We start from the raw sequence: 23,204 nt of genomic DNA, 5'->3' as shown, positions 1-23,204 counted from the left end.
ATGCTGTCTGGTATTTCTTTCACATTACTCTATAAAAACAGCTCACATTTTCCACAAAAATAAGAACATTATGGTTCAAAATACAGAAAAAGACAGACAGAAAGACAGAAAAGTACACATTTTTATTTACAAAAAAATTGTGAAGACTCATCTGTTTGCAATTTATAAAATTAAAACTAAACAATAAAAAGAGGTCTATGACTGGTCGTGATGCAACTCAATTATATTAGAGTAACAAATGACTGAGGCTGATGCAACAGAGACACAGGAACCCAATGTACTGTACCTTTCCCTATGGCTATAACATTGCAGAATATTAAGACAGAGCTGCACAAGATAAAAAAAATATCAGGTTGAGCAGTGACGTGTGTGGCCTTTACACAGATAAGAAGTAATGTATTAATTTTTGGCACTGGCCAACCAGGTAAAGACACTGAAATAACGACTTGGAAGATAAGATTTTCTGAATCTAAGACAAAGCAAATATTTCATCAAACTGAATACCCTCCAGTTATCTTCAATTAAAAAGCTTCCAATACAGCAGAGCTGTGCAAAAATTGACTCCATGATGAACCTCACCAGACTTGTAGACAATCTCTACATATTGCTGCAGGAAATGCTAAACAAGATAACTTGAATATTTTATTGAATATTTAAAACATATTCAACCATCATTCTGCCCAGGTCTGTGGAATAGTTACATTTAGTCACTCTCTCAGCTGTTTGGCTTGTCTCTGGTTGACTAGCTTCCTCAGGTGCTGGCTGATGGCAGATGGCTTCTTGTAGATCATTCGCCGGTCTGCTCCTTTTATGTGAATGTGATTGGTTGATGGGTAGGACTCCTCCAGAAACTTCTTTTGAAGCTTAGATACCATCTGGTGCAGGGAAAAGATGATTTATTACAGGTTTTACACGACTGTTATAACAATATTGTCACGGCAGACTTAATAATGCATCATAGTTGTGCAGCAGTAAACATGCTCACTTGGTTTAGGTGCTCTGGTATTTGTTGGTCAAAGGAATCCCCAGTGATCACGCTCACTGATGTCCTACTGGAGAGGGGCTTAAATTTTGTGATGTCCCTTTAAAAACAACAGAAAAATGTAAATATATTTTTTTCATGTAATATTTCAATGTTTATTTTTACTTTCACATTCAACATGAAAATAGTAGAATCCTGCAGAAAATAGTGAAAAAAGTCTTTCTAAGTATGCCATACCTTACTTGAGATGCACTTTCATTCAGAAAGTAATGCTCATCCACAGCACTACTCTGGTGGGCAGGGTTACTTAGTAGATATTTCTAATGGAGACAGAGTGAGAGAATATAAATTAATCATAAAATCTTAAAAAGAAAACTTACCGCTGTGAATATGATGATTTCTTAGAGGTTTACTATACAGAGTTTTCCAAAAAAACAATGTATAGACTCATACAAAAGTAATTCCTCTCTTCACTTATGGCCCACTAGAAGTGTGTCTGTCTGTTATCTACAAAGACCCTGCCCTCTTGTCTTATTTTCTTATTTTCTTTGTCTTATTATATTTGCTGGCTTTACATTATATTGTAAAGCTAGTTGTTTGTTTGTGTTAGATTCAGGTTTTCTGTCCACCTGAGGCTCAAAATTCTCTGGTTCACTATCGGCAGAATCACAGAGAAACTCAGCAGCTAAAGTTTGTGTGTCAGGCTGCAGCTGTAATGTCGGTAGTCGCTTCCTCCTCCACAATCTGTTGTGTCTGACTCCACAGCGCAATATTCATGAAACTAGTTTTCTTCCAAATATGCTGATATTTTCAAGTATTTAGTAGTATGGTGTTTTAGTGTCTGCTTTTCACTGTCACTAGTGTAACATGGTAGACAGAGTGTTTTGGGAGACCCACCTTTGACAGTCCTTGAAGGCACCACTACAGAAAATCAGAGGGGGAGACTAGAAATCCAAGCTGAAATAGCTGTAGGTCTTCCTTGCCCTCAACTCAATGTCACTGTACATGTCAAATGACGGCGCTGGTGCCAGAAGAACAACAGATTTTGCAGCTGCACCCCAGAGACACAACAACTGTTGTTTTTCACATTATATCACTAATTCAGACTGATAGAGACAAAGTTGAAAATCAGCAAAGCCATCATTGCAAAGTATCATTGATCATTACTGCACTGCACAAATCTCAGTTTTCTCATACTCTGATTCACTAAGACAGAACTAAAGTGTGTTATTGCCAAGACAGAAGTAACTTCACCCAAAATTGACAAATTCCATAATAATTGGGGGGAAAATGGAAAAAAGAACAAATTAGTATTGTTATATTAAATAAGTTTGAGTGCAGTGGTTCAGCGTCCAGCTCATTCAGTGAAGCAGCTCCAAGCAGAATACTGATATCACATCTGAAATCTTGTTTCTCTGATTGTCCAGCTCAGGGCGGGTAAAGTTCACCAGGCTACCAGAACAGATGTGAATTCATAAATTAAGCAGAATTCCCCCTCTAACCATATCCATCACCCGAATGTGATGAAACCAGATAGCTTTGGTGCCGTTAACATAGCAGCAAACAATTCTGCTCCAGTTCAATTAAGCGGTGGTTACAGAACATGCCCTTGAGAAATGGACTGCATGCTCTATTGAGTTCGGCGAGCTTGTGTATGTGTGTGTGTGTGTGTGTGTGTGTGTGTGTGTGTGTGTGTGGACGTTATAACCTTCACTAGCCTGTCTACAAAACCTTTTTCTGTCCTTGGAGAATTCAAGCACAATGATGTCCTTATCTCCTTGGCAACAACTGTAATACTTGAAAAGCTGAAATAGGTCCCTCATCACTACTGCCATCAAATTGTGGGTGGCTGGCAGCAGAGAACAAGGAGTCTTAACGAACTGCTCACATTCATCCCAGAACAGGCGTCATCGCATCATCCAGACAGCTGCACAAAAAATTTGATGCTAAACAGATATTAGAAATGCTGCAGAGTGTTCACAGAGGGCCACTTAAGTGTAATTCTACACAAAAAACAAAAGAATTTGAAGTAGGAATGAATGATTTAAACACAATAAATAGCCACTAAATTAGCTTTCTTGCTATAATCTCTCTGTCTCTACATCGCTGATGCATCCTACATGAGTGTATGACGTTTGTTTCCCTGCTAAAATAAGGTGTCAGTCTATAGAGAGCATTTTCTCGTGTCACTAAAGATACTGGTTGTTGTTCATCACCAGAATCCATTACTTCTCTTCTGCGTAAGATGTTTTCCATAGCAAATAAAAATGACTACAGGACTTCTTGACAGGCTGAAGTGTCACCACTGTATATGTTTGGTTTTTTTTTTGTTTTTTTGTACGAGATTCACAGCAGATTATACTATGGACAAGCGGAAAATAAAAACGCTCCCCTGTATAAAAACCTCATCTGCCATACACAGCGAATAGATTGTAGTTCGTATTAACAGCCTTTCTTCCTTGCAAACTGTATGACCTGTCAAAAGGCTGACTTTACAATACAGCAGGCATCAGAAAACACACTGCATTTGTGGTGTCATGTCAGCTCCAGGAACGGGTTCAATTCTCATTTATTTCAAAATGACGTCTGGTGTCATATCATGCCAAATTCACAGTCTCTGACGATATGAAAACAAATGCTCTTGCAATCATCATCCACTCGTATCTCTTCTGAGGAGGAAGCGTGATTATTCTCGCACTAGCACCATCCTGTGGCTGTATAGGAAAGATGGGAGTACATTTGAAAACCCTGAAAAATATCACCTTTTCCTCCATTTTTTTTAAAAATTAGGTTAAGGAGACCCCAGAAATCATCTGTGCAGGGGAACAAAGCCTTAACCTCATCTTCAGACTATATTAACTTCAACATATATGGCGTGTTTAGCACCTTTCTACATGAATCACTTGTCATATTCATCCTTAAATCACCTCTGACTCTGCTATGGCGCTTTCAGCATGATATCTCTACAGCTTTTTCTTTTGATTTTCAACAATCAATGTCATACCCTTTAGGGAATTCTCCATTGTAGTGTGTGTGTGTGGGTGTGTGTGTGTGTGTGCATTAGCCTGACCTGGCGCTGGATGACCTCCTCTGAGACATTTTCGCCTTTGATAGTTGGTTCAATGGCCCCCAGGATAATCAGCATGCGGCTCAGCCCGGTAGCTGCTGAAAACTGCTTGGCTTGAAGTGACGGCAACAGCTTACCATACCTGAACAAATACACACGCATACGCAACCACAGATCTTTAGCAGGAGACCAATTAAAGTCTCACAGTTAAATCATTTTTTTAAGCTGCATTAATTGATTTTTTGGTTGTCTGGGGGAAACTAATGTTGACATATTGTCATTGTATAAAGTTTTTATGGCTGAAGTGTTAGCAAACAATCTCCTTTTTATACATAGAGCAGATGCAGAGCAACATTAACATCATTTCTGTCCACCTGATGAACGTAAGTCTAATATTCACTCTACTGTATTTTGGTCTCTACAAAGTCCTGAAGACAAAATCTGACTTGGTAACATTTTTCACTAGTCAACTAACTTCGTTTGCTGTGGGGAAAGTAGCCTACAGTTAATTTATCAGTCTTTTTTCACTGAAAACAGCCACCTGCTAACGCTAGAAGTGATTGATGAGAGTTTGTGGGCTGTAAAACCAAAACAACGAGCTAAAAGAGGCTGAAAGGCACAATAGTGCTGAGGGAAACTGTTGGTTTATCACCTTCTATCCCTTTTAAATTACACATTTCAAATTACGTCATTTAAACTTTTGTAAATATATACTAGGATTATGATTATGGATTAGTGAAACCATCAGCGCAACAGGGAGTCTCTATCACTGGTTTTCCAATAGTGTTTAAGTACTTACTGTATGACACTCAAAACATAGTAAGTTGTCTATAGTTGATGATAAAGTCTTGATTTGTGCTGCTCAACAACATGATAAAGTTCCTAATGGCTTAAATTCAACAACAGGAATGATTTTATGATGAAACTAACAGCTAAGTCATACATGAATATTTGCCTTCCCTCGAGTCTTTTTTTTAACCTAAAATCTAAAACTTTCTCTTCAAAAACATTTGCCTGGGGAATGAGAAATACTCTTTTTTTGGCAGATGAGAGAAGAAGAGCTCTGCGATTTTGTAACTCAGGAGGCCCAATCGGTCTCGGCTCACTGGTGCTCTGAATTGGCTGGTCTCAGCCTGTGGAGCCCAATCAATAGTGCCGTGCGCTTGCTGCCACCATCCCCGTGCCGCACGGCGCAGCCTGCCCCTACATGCTGCCAACACATTGTAGATCATCCCCCGAGCACCAGGAGACACTCGTTCCTGTCTCAGTCTTCTTCTTGAACCGGGCCAGACTTATAGTACTGAAGCCCCCAAGTTTTATCAGTTTTATTCTGCTTTGTGTGATCCTATAGTAGATTTCAATACTGAAAAACCATTAAACTCTATTACCTATGTCAGCTTATACAACAGCATGTACCTTCAGCCACTAGCTGTCTGAGGTGTGCACAGAGGTACAGTTGCAGCTTACTACGTTGATTAATCTGGCATTTATTTTTCTAATGAATTCATCATTTATAGAACTGAAATATTTTCCTTTGAAAATATTAATTTCAAGTTGTGCAATGTCAAAATCTTGATTTGAAGGGTTTACAAATTCAAGTGCCCACTATTCAAAAAAATACATTTAAGTTGCTCAACCTTAACTGATCATTTTTTGGATTTCAAAAGTCAAATAAGATCGGTGAAATTCTGAAACCAAAATTCAAAATGAAAAATTCAAACTTGAACTTGGCAAGCAATCCAGTGTGAATGGAATCAATAAGACTTCTGTCCTATCAGATTATCTTCTCTCAGTAATATGATACAAGAAAAAGGAGTTCAGAAAAGGCTCTGGAAACCCCAGACATCTGAATCTACTAAACCAAAAATAAAATCTAAATTTTCAACATTGCAAAATATGGAATAACTTTGGAGATTTGAATTCTGGGGATTCAAACCACATAAATTCAAATCAATTATTTTAAATTACAATATTTAAATGCTATAAATTCTGTTGTATTTTAAATTCAACATTATTCAGTAAAGGTTACATTTCTTCATTAGGCATCAGTTACTTGTAAAATTCAAATTATTATGGCCTGTTTTTGTTTCCATAGCCCTAATAAAGATATAAAAGAGTGAAAAAGATCATCACAATTTCCTAGGGTCAAAGATGAGGTCTTCAAATGACTTCTTTTGTCTGAATATCAGTCCAAAAATCCAATATTATATACAATTTACATTCATATAAGAAAAAAGCAACAAAATCCTCACATTTGAGATGCTAGGACCAGTAAAAGTCTTGCATTTTTCCTTTATAAACAACTTAAATTATTAATCAGTTGTCAAATGTCAATTAATTTTCTGTCAATCAACTAATCAATTAATCAACTAAATCCTCTCAGCACTAAAGCCTACCAATACTTGAGTTGTGCACTATCTTTAGTCATAACACACACCAGTAGTGCACGCCACAGTGAACTGCAATTTACAACAGGCAGGCAGGCTTCAGTACTGCTTCACTGCCATTATACTCCTCATATCAAGTCCGCATCATAAACATGCACTTTTCATGTGTAAAATAACCCATTTCACCTGTTGTTGATATAACGTGTCACTACCCAAAGATCTGTAGCTCAACATATCAAGCTCAGAGCATGTCAGCATTGATTGGTCAGATAAGGCTGATAGAAGCAGCAGAGAACAGTTGTTCAACTGCTACAAATGGCTGTGTAAAGATAACATACTACCTGCCACATTCATGGTACAGGAAACAGTCCCTACAGGTCAATAATGGATAAAGGCAGAGGAGGGAAGAGAAACAAGTTGACTATTCTAATTTTCAGTCTTTCATATGCAGAGAAAACATTTCAAATCAGACCTCTGTAGAGTGACACTTTGACATTTTCATCTTCCTTGCCACAGTTTTTCCCCAAAGTCGTTCTGGCACCACAATTTAGAACTGACTCTTCGACCTGGCTCTTAAGGGACTTCTCAGTCTTTGCACATTTTCCACCTGTCACCCTTTTCTTACCCCTTGATTCCAAAAATAAAGGGAAAAAAAAAAAACCTCTTCCTGTCAGCCCCCCAGTTCGAATCTGGTCAAATCATTCCTGAGTCTGGCATTGAACATTATTTCAAGGATTCTCCAGCCACCTGTCCTATTCCCTCCTCTTTTTTTCCATTTTTAATTCTGCCCCGGAGTGAGGATTATGCGAAGCAAGGCATGCGTGTCAAAGGGAAATTTAGTGGGTAAAGACAGCCAAGATTGGCGGGATGAATTAAACAGATAACGGGAGGAGACGAAGTGGGGGAACCATGTAGAGCAAAACGCCTCACCGATGTTGGTCATTTCAGAGGGGCTCTTTTTTTTTTTTCTCCCCACAGGAGCGAGGAGGCAATATCTAAATTAATAAAGTGATGAAATGAGTTTGTGCCGTGGACTTTCTGCTGTTTGACTTTCCCATCTGGATTAGTGCAGGCTGAATGGACGCTCTGTTACTTTTGTTACAACTGCGCAATTCACTGTCGGAATTTGGCCCTGTAGTGATAAGGCTCCCCTCCTCCTCCTCATTACCATCTCATTTCATATGCAGGGCCTCTGTTACCTGAGAGCCTGCTCACACACAAAACACGAACTATTACACGAGCTTCTGCCAACTATTACAATGAGCAGAGAACATTTAAACACGGACTATTACATGAGGCTCAACTAACTATTAGGCCGAAGGAACATTTTTTAAAACGTGGTTGCTGCAAAGGCTTCCAGAGACTTTGACTAAAAGAATGGAATATAGACGTGGACAGGTACATGATGAGGCCTTCAACTCTCTTTGAGACAGGACAATATGAGCAGATCTTTGATGACTTGTTAGACTTAATATTCATTACAGTTAAATGTGACAAAGATGGAACATTAAACCCGTAACTTTACGTAGCATAACATAAGGCCTTAATACCCAAAATAGAGTATAGTACTTCTGATCAAATCTACATTTATGGCCTAACCATCAGGAGCAATTTGGAGTTCAGTGTCTTGCTCAAGGACGCTTTGGCATGTGAACAGAAGGACTCAGGCATTGAACCAGCAATCCTGTGATTAATAGATGACGTGCTCTACACCAGCTAAGCCATAAGTCTCAAACGGTTTCACACAGTAAAATATGATTGTAGTAGCAGACTATAAAGTAGTAAAACAAAGTGTTGTAATCAGTGTGTGAGATACTAAAACATCTGACCTTTCTCAGAGGGGCTTAACCAACCAATTAACACTACCTTTAGTCGGTGTACGGAGTGCCGTGCTTGGAGTGATTTTTTTTGATGATGATGAAAGTATTTTTTGTGTTGGTTTGTTGATGTCCCTAAGTCCTGCATCTTTGCCATCTTTACATCAGTGATCACAGTGGAAAGAAGTCTTGGACTTTATTGTGTTATTCTTGACAGCTGTGTATTTGTGTTTGATTTGATAATCTCCTTTTCATAATGTCAAATAAACTTAACTAAACTGTACTTTACTTCTACTTTCCAGTATGAACTAGAATACTGTTGTCCACATATATGGAGACGCTGTTTTATGTGAATCTGCTTTGGAACACAGATACTATGTAGTTATGTGGTAATATGTGTATTTATACATGAGTAATTATGTGTATTTTTGAAAAAAAAAATTTGAAAAGGCAAAAAATTAGACCCTGACACAAATTTTGTTTTTTAAAAATAGTAAAATTCTCTTGTTTATATAACTTATAACTGTATGTTTTTACATTTGATTTTTAAACTCCCCCCCCCCCCCCATGGGGATTATAAAATTTGATCATATTTTATGTCAACAATAGGCCATAAAATAGTGTTTAGAGACTGAGATCGGCCAAAGACTGCACCACTACTGTTCACTGATGCATGTAAATGCATTTCAGTTACATTCTCTATAATTATCTGATTATTATCTGATATGAACTACCCTGATTTTGCATTTGTGAATACTGAAGAGCAGTCAAAAAGTGTATTCTAACTCATAATAACTGTGCATTCCTTTTCAGGACCATATCTAGTTTATTATGAGCCTGATAACTGGACTTTATTGCCATTTAGTTTCACTTCTGTCATTCAATGTTTGAATCACTGAACAAATCCAAGATGTGAGCATCAATCCAGAGCTCTGGAACCAGGCTACTTTATCACACTTCATACAGTCGAACAATAAGGCAAATCATAAATATAATCACAGCTTTGAGCCTAGAAAATTTCACATTTTTGAAAGTTTTTACAATAATTTTGATCAGGGGAAAAAGCAGCACTTCTAAGTGTCTCATAAACTGCTCAAATATAAGACAACTGCAAATTCAAATCTTAACTCAGAGCTGTAATACCCACAATGAACACAAGGTGTCATTCTTGCACCACAGCCGACATCAGACCAGTCCAGCGTTCCCCTGCCTGCTCTCAGCCTCTCCTCCTTGCATCAATACTATAGATTACACTGGGGTAAATACACAGGGGCCGCGGCAGCCCTGCTTCATTAGTGGAGCGTAACAGCAATAGTTACGCTTACAGTGGTTCTAATTACAATTAATTGGCATTCCTGACTCGTCTGGGAGTCTCTGGATGGTCAGGGGAGGGGAGGCAGCTGAGTCAGGCGAAGACTGAGGGAGGAGGCCGACACACAAGGAGCCATTACAGCACCACAGTGTGAAATATAATGAATCACACAGTGTTAGACGGTCAGATTCAGCAAAAACATAGACATGTGTACAGTATATACATGTCTATAACCTAGCTCAAGTCCTCAGTCTATACCAAGCTTTAAATCACTGAAGCTGAATTATAACTGTACAAAACATACTGTAACATAACCCTAACCATTAGACTGGTACTGCACATATATAATCTTCTACATTTTAAACATATTTTTATTTTTTGACCTAATTTTGTGTGTAAAAGTTGACAGACATGAACCACTTTTTTCCCCACATCTTTTTTTTATCAGTTAAAGCAATCATTGGTCTCTGCGTCATGCTTCTGACAGGCTACATCTTCTCCTAATGCTTCATTTTACTCCCTGCTGTTGCAACTTTTTTTTCTCTGTTTCCCTCTCTCTTTCTCCGTTCCTCCATCTCTCTCCCTCCCTCCATCAGCCCATGGCCAGGTGATTGCTGCCAATCTCAGCAGAGGATCCCTGGAGGGGTTTAGAGGAGGGCTGTGCTCCACTGGGTTATTGAACGCAGCTCACAGTGTAAGCGAATGAGCTCTGAGGGGGAGACTGGATATGTCATCACTGGCTGCTACTGTTTACCAATGAAGGCAGAGGAGACAGAGAGAGAGAAAGAGAGCTCAGAGATTACATAACGCCTATTAAGGTGTTAAATTAATGACTGTAGCGTCCAAGTATAATTGAAATGTTTAAATGTCTCAACAATGGAAGGCACAGTAACGAGGAGAGGAGAGGAGAGGAGCGGAGAGGAGAGGAGAGGTGAGGAGACTCTCTTATGCCTGTAAATCTATCTGCTAACAAAGTGCAGTGTGTGGAAGGATAGAAACGCTCTTCTTGTTCCTCATATTAAACCCTGTCTGGCTTATAAATCAAACCAAATGCGGCAGTTGTGTGACTCTGAAGGGTCGTCAGTCAAAGTGACAGTCATACGCTGCCTGTCATACAGAGCAGGCTCCAGGTGAGCCACAAAACATCTCCTACACACCACAACAAGCTGTGCGGGAGACTGAATAGGTGTGTGCATACATACAGTATGTGCATGTATAAATGTTTGTGTGATCATGACTCTGTGTGTGTGTGTGTGTGTGCGTATGTGTGGTCGCCATGCTGAGCATATTGATGACAACTAGGATGATGAATGGGACAGGAAGTGTTGTTTTCATTTTGGGACACATAACTCAATCATGCTTCCATCCAGGCCTGCCGCCACAGCTGTTAGGCCCACACTGAGAGACTCATCACCTCACACACTCCCCCAGCAGCCTCTTACATGCATCAGGTAAGCCAATCCAATATACTGTGGATTTATAGGGCTACAGACCTGAAAACAGACCCGGACCACAGACTTTGTGACTCAGCATCAAATGATCACCAAGAGAAAAAAAAAACAAACTGATGACTAACACTTGAAAGAAGTGGTGCTCCTATGAGAACCGAGTCGCACTAAACGCAGTAATGGTACATTAAAAACAGGAAATCAATCAGCCTCCTCCCGCCCCACAGTATGCACCTTCCCCATCTGTCATCTTTCCGCTGTCAGTCCCATGTTGCATCGTAGAGAACACTGCGGTCTGTCATCGAGTGGAGAGATGCAAGGCTTCCACCGACTGAGCTGCTGAAACAAAGAATGACAGCGCCGAGTGACTCAAACCACTGGCTCTTGTCCTGAATGCAATTTGTGCAGACGTACGCCGGGGCTTGTGCTAATCTCCGATGCTAGACCCACTGCTTGATTTCTCATCAGGAAGCATTATCTCTGCCCGTGAGGAAATGAGACACGTGCTGCAACGTCTGCAGAGGAAAATCCCAAATAAGAACGCTGACCCCTTACAACAAGTGCACACAAGCGAATGTACACAAACACAAACACACACACACACACAAACACACACAAGAGCACAGAAATACATCTCTCAGGAGATGGTGGCGATTCATTTTGTAGGATGTAACAGAACTAATTTTGGGAGTGAGCCTCTGTTAATGAGCAGGTCTTTGATGTGTAAATCCTCCAGTCCCAGTGCAAAGCTGATACGGTCTCCCCACAATCCTGCTCAGGTGCAGCCCTGCTCCCTTCTGCATTACTTATCTTGTGTACCAAATACTGTAAGACCTCCGACAGCTAATAAACCCATATCTGAGAAAGAAATACACACCTACATGCAATCTCGTTGAACAAAAGAGAGAGGAAGGAGAAGGAGAAAAGGCAAGTTGAAGGATGCCAATGGCACCGGGATGCCGGGATGTGTAGAGCTGTGCTGCAGTTCTTATATCTTCTTACTGTATATCCCATTCCCGTTTCTATTTTTACTGCCCCATGAAAATCAGACAGCGGTGATAAAATTGTTTTTTACGGAGTAAATTTAAGTCTTTGGTTCATTTCATTTCTCCATTTCTTCTCTACACAGTAATTGGATTGTGGCTACACTGTCATGTACTCAGTGAAATGAATGCCTATTAATCAGAGGATAATTGGACACATACCCCTGATAAATGGTGCTGCTCCACTTTGAGTCACGTACAAATTAGGCCATTTTCAGGGATCCGTTTCTTATCAGGCTCGACTCATGCTTATATAACCTGCGAGCTAATATTGGTGGACAGAGCCGCAGATGCATTAAGTCATGGTCAAAATGAGATTATTTGATTTTACCATCCCCTTTTCTGTCCTATCTCGGCACATACTAACTCCTCCTTCAGGATTCCAGATGACAGATAGTGCTACTTTAAAACAGAGATACTATGCCTACGAACGTGTTCAATCCCTTTTTTATTGTCTTGTTTTAAAATGCTGAATCAAGCAAAACAGAGAGTGATACTAAATTAATTACAAATATTACAGTACAAAATACATGTTTGCATAAGTATTCACCCCCTTTACTAGCTTTTGGAAGTCACATGATGAGTTAAACGAAGATCAGCTGTGTGTCATCAAAGGTTTTCAATGGACTGCAGTATAAATAAACCTGCATCTGCGAGTCAGTACTGTGGCAAAACCTCTACAATGAAGACAGAGGAACCCTCCAAGCAATTCCACGAAAAGGTGATGGAAAAGCACAAGTCAGGGGGTGGATACGAGAACATTTCTAAGCCACTGAACATCCCTTGGAGTACAGTTAAAGAAGTCATTAAAAAATGAAAAGAGTATGGCGCAGCTATTAAACTCGCCAAGAGCAGGTCATCTTGAAAAACTGAGTGAGCGTGCAAGAAGGACACTAGTCAGGGAGTCCACCAAGAGACCTGTGACAACACTGAAGGAGTTCCAAACTTCAGAGTCTGCTAACAACAGCAGAAGTTACCTGGGTGAGAGTGGAAAAGAAGAAGACGACTCTCTTTAAAAAACTTGCGTGACATCTCAGCCACAGTATGCCAAAAGTAGCATGGAAGACTCTGAGGTCAGCTGGGAGACGGTTCTGTGGTCTGATGAGACCAAAGCTTTTTAGCCATCAGACTACACACCATGTTTGGTGTAAGCACATCATCATAAACACAGAGGCATCACCACTGTGAAGCATGATGGGGGCAGCATCATGCTGTGGGGATGCTTCTCTGCTGCAGGCCCTGGAAGGCTTGTGAGGGTAGAGAGTCAAATGAATGCAGCAATGCAGGAGATTTGTTTTCCGATAAGACAATGAGCACAACCGTAAAGCTGTAAAGCTACACAGGAACGACTTAAAAACAACAACGTTCATGTCCTGGAGAGACAGAGTCACGGTCTCAATCCAATTGAGAGTTTGTGACTGGACTCACCTGACAGAGCTTGAGAAGTTTTGCAAAGAATGAGGGAAAAAAATTGCAGTGTGCGGATGTGCAAAGCTGAGACAGACTGATCTACACAGACTAAAGGCTGTAATTACTGCTTAAGATGCATCTACTAAATACTGACTTTGAGGGGATTAACACTTGTGAAAACTTGTATTTTGCATGTTATATTTGTAATTAATTTAGATCACTTTGTAGAGATCTGTTTTCACTTTGACATTAAGGAGTATTTTTTGGTTGATCAGTGTAAACAAAAAATCCATATTACAATGGAATCTACATTGATTCCATTTTGTACTACAATAAAACATAAAATCTTGCAAAGGAAGTTGAATACTTAATATAGGCCTTGTATTATTGGGTTTTCAACAAGGAAAAGCGAGGGGCTTTTGATCTGCTCAGTTAGTGACAAAAACATACTGCAGATGCTCTCCAGAGATTTGTTTATCATGTAGTTGTCGCTGCCAGGCCGTCAGTTACATCTAAAAGCTTAGCTAAAGGTTTGCTAAATTGTATAACTGATTAATTATAGTCTGTTCTGTGGTGAAATACCTTTTAATGATTACACATGACACGCTATACTTGTAAACAATCTGAGATACTGTTAGTGTTGCATAATTGACGCTTTCCTCCCCCACACTCTGTTATCATTAATAACAACCCGTCCCCCTATATGATAATTATTGCATAATGAGATATATGCTGTGAAAATGACTACCACTTGACATATATCTCGCCTGAAGGATTAAAGCAGTGTTATTACACTTTCTGTCAGTCAGTCCCGACCACTGCCACAACCCTCGCTCTCCCCTCATCTGTTTCATGCTTAAAGTGTGCAATCAGCTAATGAGTTTCTTTGGCCTTCAATTAATCATGCTAATGAGCCCCACCCAGTAAAGATAATCAACTATTCTCACCATAAAAGCCAATAAAGGAGGAGTTTGGAGCTTGACTCGTGAAACATGCAGGCTTCTACGCCTCCCCTCTCCTCAACCTAATCCTCTTTTTCCTTCATGCATTTCCCTTTTTTTGCTTCTCCTCTTCCCTGCCACTCTCTCACTTTTTATCTGCTTCTCTCTGCCCTTCAGAGCTGCTTATCGTCCTCTTTGCTCCTTTCCACGCTCTACCCCTTCCTCTTTTCTCAATCTTCGTTTCCATTCCGCTTTTTCACATCCCTCCCTAGTTACTGCTTCCTCAACATCTCTCCATCTTCTCTCCTCTTCCCTTTTATCCTCTGCTCCTTCCTCCCTTCCATCCTTTTCTGCTCCCCACACCCCCATTCTGTCATTCCGACGCCTCTGAAGCCTGCCCAACTCACCAGTACTCCTTCCACTGGTCCTCCTCAAAAATGTCCTCTGGGATGGGATCAATCAGCACCAAGTCTGACACTTGCCTGAGGACAAAGAGAGGACACACACACACACACACATACACACACTCTTAGATGAGGTAAGACTCATTGACTACCCTTGTCCACTTTATTCTCCCGGTCCGGGCCGTAATGAGTGCGAGATGGATAGCGTTATCTCGTCTGTCTTTCTGTAGATTTGTCCGTCCCTACAGACAGATGACCACAAGTACACCAGATCCAGGGGCAATATTTCCATTTGGAGAGGTGTCATCCTCTCACCACTACTTAATTTTCTCCCTTTACGGCAGCAACATCGTGCCTGATTAAATAGTAAATCTTTCATTCCCGGTATGAGCTACTTGTCACATTAATCACCACGTTGTCTGCGAGATGGCTGAGTTATGGGGGATGATGGGAATGGACACTGGAATATATTTTGTACAGAGTGAGATTGAGAGGCACTGCGTCTGTGCTATAAAGCAATTTTAAGATGAGCAACTTTTCAGATGTTATCAAAGTTTCGTTAGACACAAAGAATAAGGCTGGTGATATTCAGTTTTTTTAATAATCCCACGAAGAGACCAAAACCAACAATGAATTGATCCAACAAACAGGTATTGCCTGATTATCCATAGAGCTCTATTGTTGTGCAAAAAATATTAAACTAAACATATCAATGAGCCACACTGCTGCACTGGGTGACATGTTCTTTTATCACAAAGAACATGAGCACTGTGGTATGTAAAATCCACAGTCCTTACTCAGTGCACAAATACATTTGAAAGTTTATCTGAAGCTAATAGGAGGCTTCAGCAGTCTGAGTTAATCCAATCATTCCAAAATGACAATCTTTTTGTCCAAAGTTCTCTTTTGTGTTCCCTGGATAATGTTTCCTTGTTGAGTTGCGGTGGGGGGATAGTAACACAAAGAAGGAGTTTCAATCTAAAAAGACTAACTCTGAAAGATACCCTGCAGGAAGCAAAAACATTACATCGTGCTCATCTTGTGGGGAATAATGAAAAAGGGAGAGGATTATATTGACAAAAGTCATTAAATCATATCTGGGTGATTGGAAGTAAATGGACTTTCCTTTACAAAATATAAAAATATACAGAACTATTTAGAGACTATCCTTGCATTCCATTAATAGAAGAACCCTCAAAATGTCAGACATTATGAAATAGGACATTTTTATTCACTAGTTGTTAAATAAAGTGCATACACACTCACCAGGCACTTCATTAGGAACACCTGTGCAATCCAATGCAATCCAATACAACAGCTCTGCCATAAATTCTACTTTTACGAAGCTTGTACATTTTCAGTTTTTGTTGACATTGTCAGAAAGGTGATAATTCTACTTTATGTTTGTTATTGAGGTCTTAGTGCTTGTAGGAACACCATTCAATATAATACACTCCAGTACACAACCACCACCCACTACCACCTCAATAATAAACATAAAGTAGAATTATCACCTTTCTGACAATGTCGACAAAAACTGAAAAAGTATAAGCTTCGTAAATGTAGAATTTATGGCAGAGCTGTTGTATTGCATTGCATTAGATTGTACAGGTGTACCTAATAAAGTGGCCAGTGAGTATATATCAAATCTTTGACAAGTCATAATTAAATGCCATATGAAAAGATTATTTGCCTGTTCGTGAGTATTTTTAAACAGTGTGCGTCACTATGACTCATTGTTTTTTCAATGTAATAGGAAGGTTAAGAAAGACTTGACAAAAAAAAAAACCCTATTTAATCTAAAGCTGAAAATATTACCCAACAAATACACCATATATCTTTTTACAGATTTACATCTTCAGCAGGAACAAATGGGACTGAGAGCGATGGACATGGTATAAAGTTAGAAACTATTGAGAGATTGGTAACATATTTGTTGACAATAAAAAAAAAAAATACAGAATAACACCAGCCTTATCCTTTAACTTTCTTTACTTCTGGCTACTATGTTTGGTGTTCTTGTTCTGTATGTCACTCACTAAATTACAAATTTTGGATTGTGTCAGCAGTTTTACTTTGCTGCCTGTGAATGATCTTAGAGTAACTACTGCACCATAATTGCCTGAAGATTAAATCATTTTAAATGAACCGTTTTAAAGTTGGAATTTGGCATAAATCATCAATCACAGGAAACTTTATACTACATTAACTGGCCGTTTATATCATTTTTATCAATTATTTACAGTAGACTTACGCATCATGAATGTGGCTGTAGAACCTGCCGTTGAGTGCGCCGAGCTCGGAGCCGACCAGGATGAAGGGCTTGGCTATCCCAGCAGCCTGCAGGAGTCGGTGTAGATCGTCCACCATCCTGGAAGACAACACAGCTCATCTGTCTCTGCACAAAACCAGGACACACTACAAACTGGGGCAGGAGGTTGATGTATTCAGCTAGTTGGGCCTAGGAATACTAACATGAAAGATGAATAGGACAGGCCATCATTAATCTCATTAATCTCTGATCTGCTCGTTAAGAGGTTTATCAAGAAATCACTGGAGAGTCATTATTAAGAAGCAAAAATGACCTGAGAGGGAAGGAAAAATAATTATATCCTAAAATTACAATAAAGAATGTTACCAACTGAATGAAGGTTAAGGTCAGCAGTATTTTTAGTTCTGTATTTAATCTCTTTCCAGACATGGCACCAGAATAAACAGCACTGCTGAAACCCAAATGACAGCATAAAGGAGGGGACTGCTGGCTCCTCTCCATTGCAAAACACAGCAGGAAAAACAATCACCAGCAAACTTATATCATCAGATGGAGTATCATCATTACATGAGCTGCAGCAGCTCCTCTCTGAGAACCATCTGCTGTACTGGGTTTGTTGTGCTAATAAATCAAACCTGAGGTTTCATACTGAAATGAAGAGATTTCACAAGACTCACAGGGTTAAGGTTAGGAAGTCATCAAACTACCTGGGATATTGAATTCTGGGAAATTGATTGCTTGCATCTCAGATGGGAAGGCACCTCCCTTCTGGGCCAGATGCCAAGGTAAACTAGACTGCTGACCGTCGGCGAATCTCGTCTGCTCATCCCTTAGGCAGATTTAAGGCTTGACAAATGCGTTATGATGTCAAAGAGTGGAAGATTAGAGCCCGATCCCACAGCAGTATGAGATAGGACAGGGCTGTGGGTGTGGTGTGTTCAGCAGAGGCAAGCAGGTACCCACTCACACATCAGTCTCTGCTGGCTGATACATTTAAGAGTTCCAACCAGCCAAAGGAGAAGATTATGATGCCCAATGAATATTTATTGCACATAAAACAAAACTGAACGGAAGCTCACACTGTCATTACCAGCACATTAGGTGATTTGGCAATGTATTGAACGTGATCAACATTAGATTAATCTGCAACAATTCTGATAATTGTTTCACTGATTTATCAGTCAAAAAGAAATAGAGTCTACAGCCATGCTAGCGGCTCCGTGAGGCTGTACATGGGCACAGCAGTGCTTTGCGCTGAATGCCAATGTCAGCATGCTAACAATGACAATAATAATATGCTGATGGTTAGGTGGCATAATTAGTTTTCATAATTAGTTTTCACCATCTTAGTTTAGTTTAGCGTACTGGTATGCTAACATTTGCTAATTAGCACTAGACACAAAGCTGAGACTGATGGCGATGTGATTTGTTTTGCAGGTATTAATTCATAAACTAAAGTAGTGGACAAATTCAAATGTTGACCTGATGATGACACTAGATGAACGAATGATCACCAAAGTTATTACAATTCATCCTGAGGGGGACATGAATGTTTGTACCAAATATCCTGTCAATCCATCCATTCGTTTTTGGTGGCACTACAGGAAAAGTCAGGGGATCACCAAAGTCTATAAGATTCATCTTCTGGGAACAATGAATGTTTGTACCAGATTCAATGGCAACCCATCCAATAAATGTTGAGAGATTTCAGTCTGGGTGGTGTGGTGGACTGACCAACCAACAAGCCACATGGCTAGCATGGCTAAATAGGCCAAACACTTGATAGTTCCAGTTTCTCAAATGTGAGGATTGCTGATTTTCTGTTCTTTCTTTTGATTTTGGACTGTTGGTTGGACAAAACAAGCAATTTGATGACATCCCCATTAACTCTGGCCAATTGTGATGGGCATTTTTCACTATTTTCTGACATTTTTAAGGCGAAACAATTAATCAGTCACTCAAAAAAATAGTTAGTTGCAGTCCTAGACAGAACTATCCTTTGGCTTGTTAAACTCAAGTACGCATCCATCACTAAAAATGACTGCCTTAGATGTTAAATAGACATTAGGTCATCTGTGACCTTCATCAGCCGCCTTGTTGATGATTAGAAGGAATATGAGTCGCTATATCTCCTCCTACACAAACTCATGGCTTATTTCCAAATCATTTTTCCTCCTAATGTCTTAAGCCACAGTATCCTGAAACTGACAAACATTACAGTAGGTTGCCATAGAAACTATACAAGCTTATTAATGCAGAAATCAAACTAAGATGTCTTGTGAGGAGATGCTTTTTGATTGATCCAGGCCTGCATCACCTGTAGATCCACAGTAGATTCTGGCTTCCCAAAACCAGCAGAAATCAGACTCAGCAGATTCACCTGCACTACACACAGATACTACACCTACTGAACATTTGGCTTGAATCTCATCGTAGAATTTGCACAAATTAATTTCCCAAACTCAGCAACAATGGGAAAATGAGACAGATGGCCCTACAGGTGTAAAACGGCCCACTCACTCATTCAGAAACCACTTCATGGCAGCATAAAAGAAGTGATTTGAAACTGACACTGACATGTTTACAATGTAGACTTTGTGTACAGCAGCATGCATGGCTAAAGAAAGTGTTACCCTTCATTTTATGTCACAAGCAGTCAGAATAAGTGCCAACAAGCAGGGTGCTCACCGTCCAGTCGTTGACATCCCCCAAACTTTCTCAGTTCCTGTGCTCTCATTCTGCATCAGCCGCTTACTGAAGCCCAGTCCCATTCTGTCATAGGTGCAAACCTGAGCAGTGTGACAAACAGGGACACCACAGGATTAGAGGTTTGTTTGTTTTTTTTAAATAACACCACGCTCTATTTACACATGAGATGCCCTCAATGAGGACTCAGCTCTTTCCTATCCTGGGAAGTCATTTTAAAATGCATGACAGCTGAGTAACTTTGCATCTCCCCTTAAAATGATACAGATGCAAATGAAAACAGTGCACAGTAGGTTTGTTTTTGTAACTGCTGTGGTGATTTACTAGTTCAGATGTATCTAGGCCCGTCCCCAACAAGCCTGTGACCTCATTTGGGTCACATTTCAGACAAACAACATGGGGCAGGCTGTCAGCCCAGACTTTGTGCTGTGCTGGGTCCTTGCTGAGCAGAGACGATGTGGCAGGGACTGTCCCTACATGCCCCTGACAAAAAAACAACACGGCCATATTAGTAGTAGCTGCTTCCACAGAAACTTAACAACGGCAGACTTCGTTCTTCAAAGCCAAAACCTATGTCAGCATGCAAACTCATCCACAGCGTAGGTCATTAATGATTCATCTAACATTTCAGATATATTTCAGTTGTGTTGAGCCCACTTGTTTAACACAGTAATATAAAATACACCTATTCAATATAATACATGAATATTGTGTCATTTCCTCACCTTTGTTAATGTAGCAACACTCTCTTGGACATGAAACCAAATGTCTGAGGACATTCCAGTTGGTGCATCCAGTATAACTAAAGAAAAACAGACTGGTCAGCCTGAGCTCAAAAGACACAAACAAGCCACACAGACAGAAAATGTTGACCGCTTTTTAGTAATAGAAAGAAAGCAATTTAAATTCATAGGATGGAGGATGTTTTATTACCAACTGGTTTTCCTTGTCCTTTACACAGAAGATGCATCTTTTGACCCAAGCCAACATCAACAATCTGGCCATCTGGAAGTAAGAGGGAACAGAACAAAAGAGACACAGAATAAGCTTCACAGATGAAGTCTCATTTGGCTTTGAGAACTTCATAGAAAAACCTGCTGACAGCCTCCTAATAGTGGCAGTCTAATTAACACATCTGTTTTGCAGGTTTAATCAAATTAAATTGAAAAGGAACAATGACTTTGTTAGACTTAAACAAGAGAACCTTTGGGCAAGAGCATCTGCCCTTCTCTCTGCAGCGATGCATAGTTGAGGAATGGGGGGACGATGATGATTAAAAGCAAACACTTTCCAATGTTCAGGAGTACAGAGCCATAAGAGAGTTTGCCTTTAACTTCAGCTTTGCTGCGCAGTCCTTGATCTGCATCCTGGTTTATGTAGAGAAGAAACTACAATATTAACTCACACATTAACCTCAACCTAGCATCCCACAGTGGAAAACCTACTTTAACCTGCAAACATAAACATACGGTACATATCATATCATATCATCATACAATACAATATCATACAAACGTATTGTGACACCTGCGAGACCGTAGTTGTATGCCCTGACAAATGACCTGCAATCAATGCATTATATTTAATTATCATCAGAAACAAAGGAGTTAACTTAGGGAAACAGAGCTAATGTTAACAACTATGTAATGTTATTTAAATGGAAAACCCAGTGACAGACAAACTACTGCAAATATTGGCAATGAATTGTCGTGGATGTATGCCGAAATTAAGAACCATTGATACTCATGGTTTTCTTCGTACGTGAGTTACAATATAGTTTTGTTAGACATAGTTTAGCACACACTTTCTGATTTGAACGACAAGCAGGCTGGTGTTCATAACCAGCCAGCTAATGTTAGCTGGTAAATATCAGCTGTCACATGTAGCCAACTGCAGTTAAGCTGCAACCAGTGACACCTGATAACGACGCGTTACCTTTCTGTCAGCATTGACAGGTTCATTGCTTGACGCTTGAGCTTCGTTTCTCCTCCGCATTTTGAAACAAAATGAGTATTTAATAATTACAATACCGCCTGCACAAAATGCTCTCAAACTGTCCACAATGAATGAACTTGTTTAGTTACTTCCTGGTGGAAGTACAGAAGCCGATAAGAGACAAATATGTCAGGTCAACGCGTTGCTTTGAAGCCGCAACATACTGTTTCTGTTATGTTTGTACAGTACTTCACCATCTGACAGCCTTTTGCCCGCAGGACTTACAAATTACACAAAATGTGTTCGATTTAATCATTTTTATGACAGTTTAATTGTTCCACTTAATCACAATCACTGTTTACTTACTAAGTGACAACCATTAGTGTCATTGTATCAGTGTCGACTGATTCTTTAAAATTATAATGCTAAGAATTTGCCTTTATATACATATATAAAATACTGCACTTGCCTTTATCTCTCTCTGCCTGTCTTTCTGTCAGGAAAGACAGAAAAAGACAGAGGAGTATAGCAGTATAACTGCTGGCCTGCGGGGGTCGCTATATCCCACAAACCCATCCTGTATTCCACATCATAATATATTGCACTCACCCAGCAAAGACAGCAGGATTAACATTGGATAGGCTCATAATCACCATTTAATAAGACTTTGTTTAAACATCTCACACTCTCAAATGAAATACAGCCCTACTACAAACTGGAGGTCAACAACTACACATATGGAAAACTTAGACTGCATCTTGATATAACCAAATAGATGAAGGTAATGGGAAATTGGGGCCGTGATTTCAGGTCCCCTGTTCCTCCTAGAACATCCAATCAAACCCTCATCATGTATAATAACGCATTTATGGGGGGCAGGGCAGCTGCTTCAGAGACAAGTAATTTATGCAAAAGGCCGTTTTTATGCAGTCATACTTGCGTGGCGTGCCAAACAGGGCTGGTTTGCGTCATTCAGGGACTGTGATATCCATACTGATGATATTCTGCATCATTCACATAGACTTTCACACAGCACTTGTTGAGAATTAGGTGTGCAGACTGGCTGTGCTCCATTTCTGAAATCACCTTGCACATTTCAGACACTAGAGAGACATTAGGTAATTATGTTTAATGGTTTTAGGAAAGGATTCAAGTTTTACGCAATCCGTGACATCAGAAACAGGTAATCAGAATGATGAGGAGGCCTTATTTTTGTTCTCAGAGTTCTGAGTCCAGTAGCTGTAAATTAGATGCATTTCCCATTTTCTTTAATATTTACCAAAGAGAGAACAAAGCCGGATTACCTTGACCATTTATTTAATAGTGTCTAGACAAAGCAAAACCTCAACAATGTTTAGCAGGTGACTGGTGACTGGAGCCATGTAGGGAATTCATTGCAGTAATTAAAAAGCCTGGCTGGACCAAAATGATGAATGTCAGGTATTGACTCACTGTCAGGCTGTGTGTGTGTGTGTGCGTG

The 23,204-nt window shown here is 39.8% G+C and overlaps 1 protein-coding gene across 1 annotated transcript; it reads right to left on the bottom strand.

Moving 5' to 3' along the window:
* Positions 1 to 103: 103 nt before the first annotated feature.
* si:dkey-122a22.2 lies at positions 104 to 21,890 on the bottom strand. The gene is made up of 11 exons (XM_044359614.1): positions 21,725 to 21,890; positions 20,994 to 21,156; positions 20,723 to 20,794; positions 20,515 to 20,591; positions 19,772 to 19,872; positions 17,066 to 17,182; positions 14,815 to 14,889; positions 4,053 to 4,191; positions 1,220 to 1,302; positions 986 to 1,082; positions 104 to 875 (listed from the first exon to the last, which is right to left on the bottom strand). Exons 1-11 carry the CDS (start codon positions 21,782 to 21,784, stop codon positions 708 to 710), a joined length of 1,152 nt encoding a protein of 383 aa, XP_044215549.1. The 5' UTR covers positions 21,785 to 21,890; the 3' UTR covers positions 104 to 707.
* Positions 21,891 to 23,204: the final 1,314 nt, after the last annotated feature.

This window comes from Thunnus albacares, chromosome 8, assembly GCF_914725855.1.
Source record: "Thunnus albacares chromosome 8, fThuAlb1.1, whole genome shotgun sequence".
Lineage (NCBI taxonomy): Eukaryota > Metazoa > Chordata > Actinopteri > Scombriformes > Scombridae > Thunnus > Thunnus albacares.
The sequence above is the reverse complement of the archived record's forward strand: the minus strand, read 5'-3'. Positions and strand labels throughout refer to the sequence as shown.

Coding starts and splice junctions, on each gene's coding strand:
- si:dkey-122a22.2 (XM_044359614.1), bottom strand. CDS start 21,784: ATGCGGAGGAGAAACGAAGCTCAAGCGTCAAGCAATGAACCTGTCAAT. Junction 17,183..19,771: donor GGGATGTCAACGACTGGACG/GTGAGCACCCTG, acceptor GTTGTCTTCCAG/GATGGTGGACGATCTACACC. Junction 1,083..1,219: donor GAAAGTGCATCTCAAGTAAG/GTATGGCATACT, acceptor TTGTTTTTAAAG/GGACATCACAAAATTTAAGC.